The 970-nt window shown below is 62.5% G+C and overlaps 2 protein-coding genes across 2 annotated transcripts in view; one reads left to right on the top strand and one right to left on the bottom strand.

Annotated features, from left to right (window-relative positions):
* The window catches only part of SYN1 (synapsin I), a gene marked incomplete at its 5' end in the record, with an annotated part of 46604 nt that overhangs the window by 2250 nt on the left and 43384 nt on the right, over positions 1-970 (bottom strand). The window contains 3 exons of the mRNA XM_021717727.1: positions 6-142; positions 241-328; positions 690-836. Coding sequence (XP_021573402.1) covers positions 6-142; positions 241-328; positions 690-836 — 372 coding nt within the window. The remainder of the gene's footprint in view (positions 1-5; positions 143-240; positions 329-689; positions 837-970) is intronic.
* TIMP1 (TIMP metallopeptidase inhibitor 1) overlaps positions 1-970 on the top strand; it is an 18094-nt gene that overhangs the window by 5760 nt on the left and 11364 nt on the right. The gene's annotated exons all lie outside the window — the stretch shown is intronic.

Raw genomic sequence — 970 nt, 5'->3', positions numbered from 1 at the left:
GTGGGACTTGGTAGGCGCTGGGGCAGGGGGCTGCCAGCCGGGGGTCCAAGGCCTGAAAGGTGCTGCTGGCCCTGCGGGGGCGGGCGCTGCTGCAATGGGGGTCCCTGGCGCTGGGGGCCTGGGCCCGGCTGTGGAGGGCCGCCTGGGGGACAGAGAGAGAGACAGCACACATGAGACTGAGCATGTGAGAGGTGGCGGGCTACAGGGACTGTAGGGGCTGAGAAAGCCGGCCTCACTTACCCTGTGGTGGGGGTCGTTGCTGAGCCGGGGGCCCTGCGGGCTGCTGGGAGGTCTGGCGGCCCATGGGCAGGGCCCCTGGGGATGGAGTCTGCGGCAGAGGAATGGAGCAGGAGAGGTTAAAAATAGTTCCCAGCCTGCGGAGCATCAGCCAATCATAATGACACAGGTTCCCTGTGTGCTGGGTGTTGCCCCATTTGTGGCAGGGCTGAGCTGAGAGGATGTCTGGTTGTGGGGTGGAGGACTTGTTCCCAGGGGGAGGGGTCAGGAGGTACTCAGGGAAGTCAGGGTAGCAGCTATTTATCAGTGTTTTAAACTGTTGGCAGTTGTAGCCACACTCGCACAAACGTGATGCTGTTAGCCCACTGAGTATCAGCTCCATGGCAAGCACGACCCATGGCTGGCCTCCCCGCCACTAGCTCAAGCCACTAGCTTAAGGCCAGGGGCCTGACCTGGCTGTGGGAGCCCCTGCCAGGGGAGGCATCACGCTGTCGCTGCCGGGGCAGGGCCTGAGCCATCTTGTTGACCACAAGCTCCACGATGAGCTGCTTGTCTTCATCCTGGTGGTCGCCAATGAGCGGCATGGAGGAGCCCACCACCTGGGGAGGGAGAGGGAGCCAGTGAGGGGAGAGGCAAGACATGCACCTGAGATGAAACTTTGAAAATGAGTTAGCGGGCTCAGTGGCTCAGCCTATAATCCCGCGCCTTGGGAGGCTGAGGTGAGTGGATTGCC

This window comes from Carlito syrichta, unplaced genomic scaffold, assembly GCF_000164805.1.
Source record: "Carlito syrichta isolate Samal-C Ts95f unplaced genomic scaffold, Tarsius_syrichta-2.0.1 Scaffold310585, whole genome shotgun sequence".
Classification (NCBI taxonomy): Eukaryota; Metazoa; Chordata; class Mammalia; order Primates; family Tarsiidae; genus Carlito; species Carlito syrichta.
Note: the sequence above shows the minus strand (reverse complement) of the source record. Positions and strands in the feature narration are given on the sequence as shown.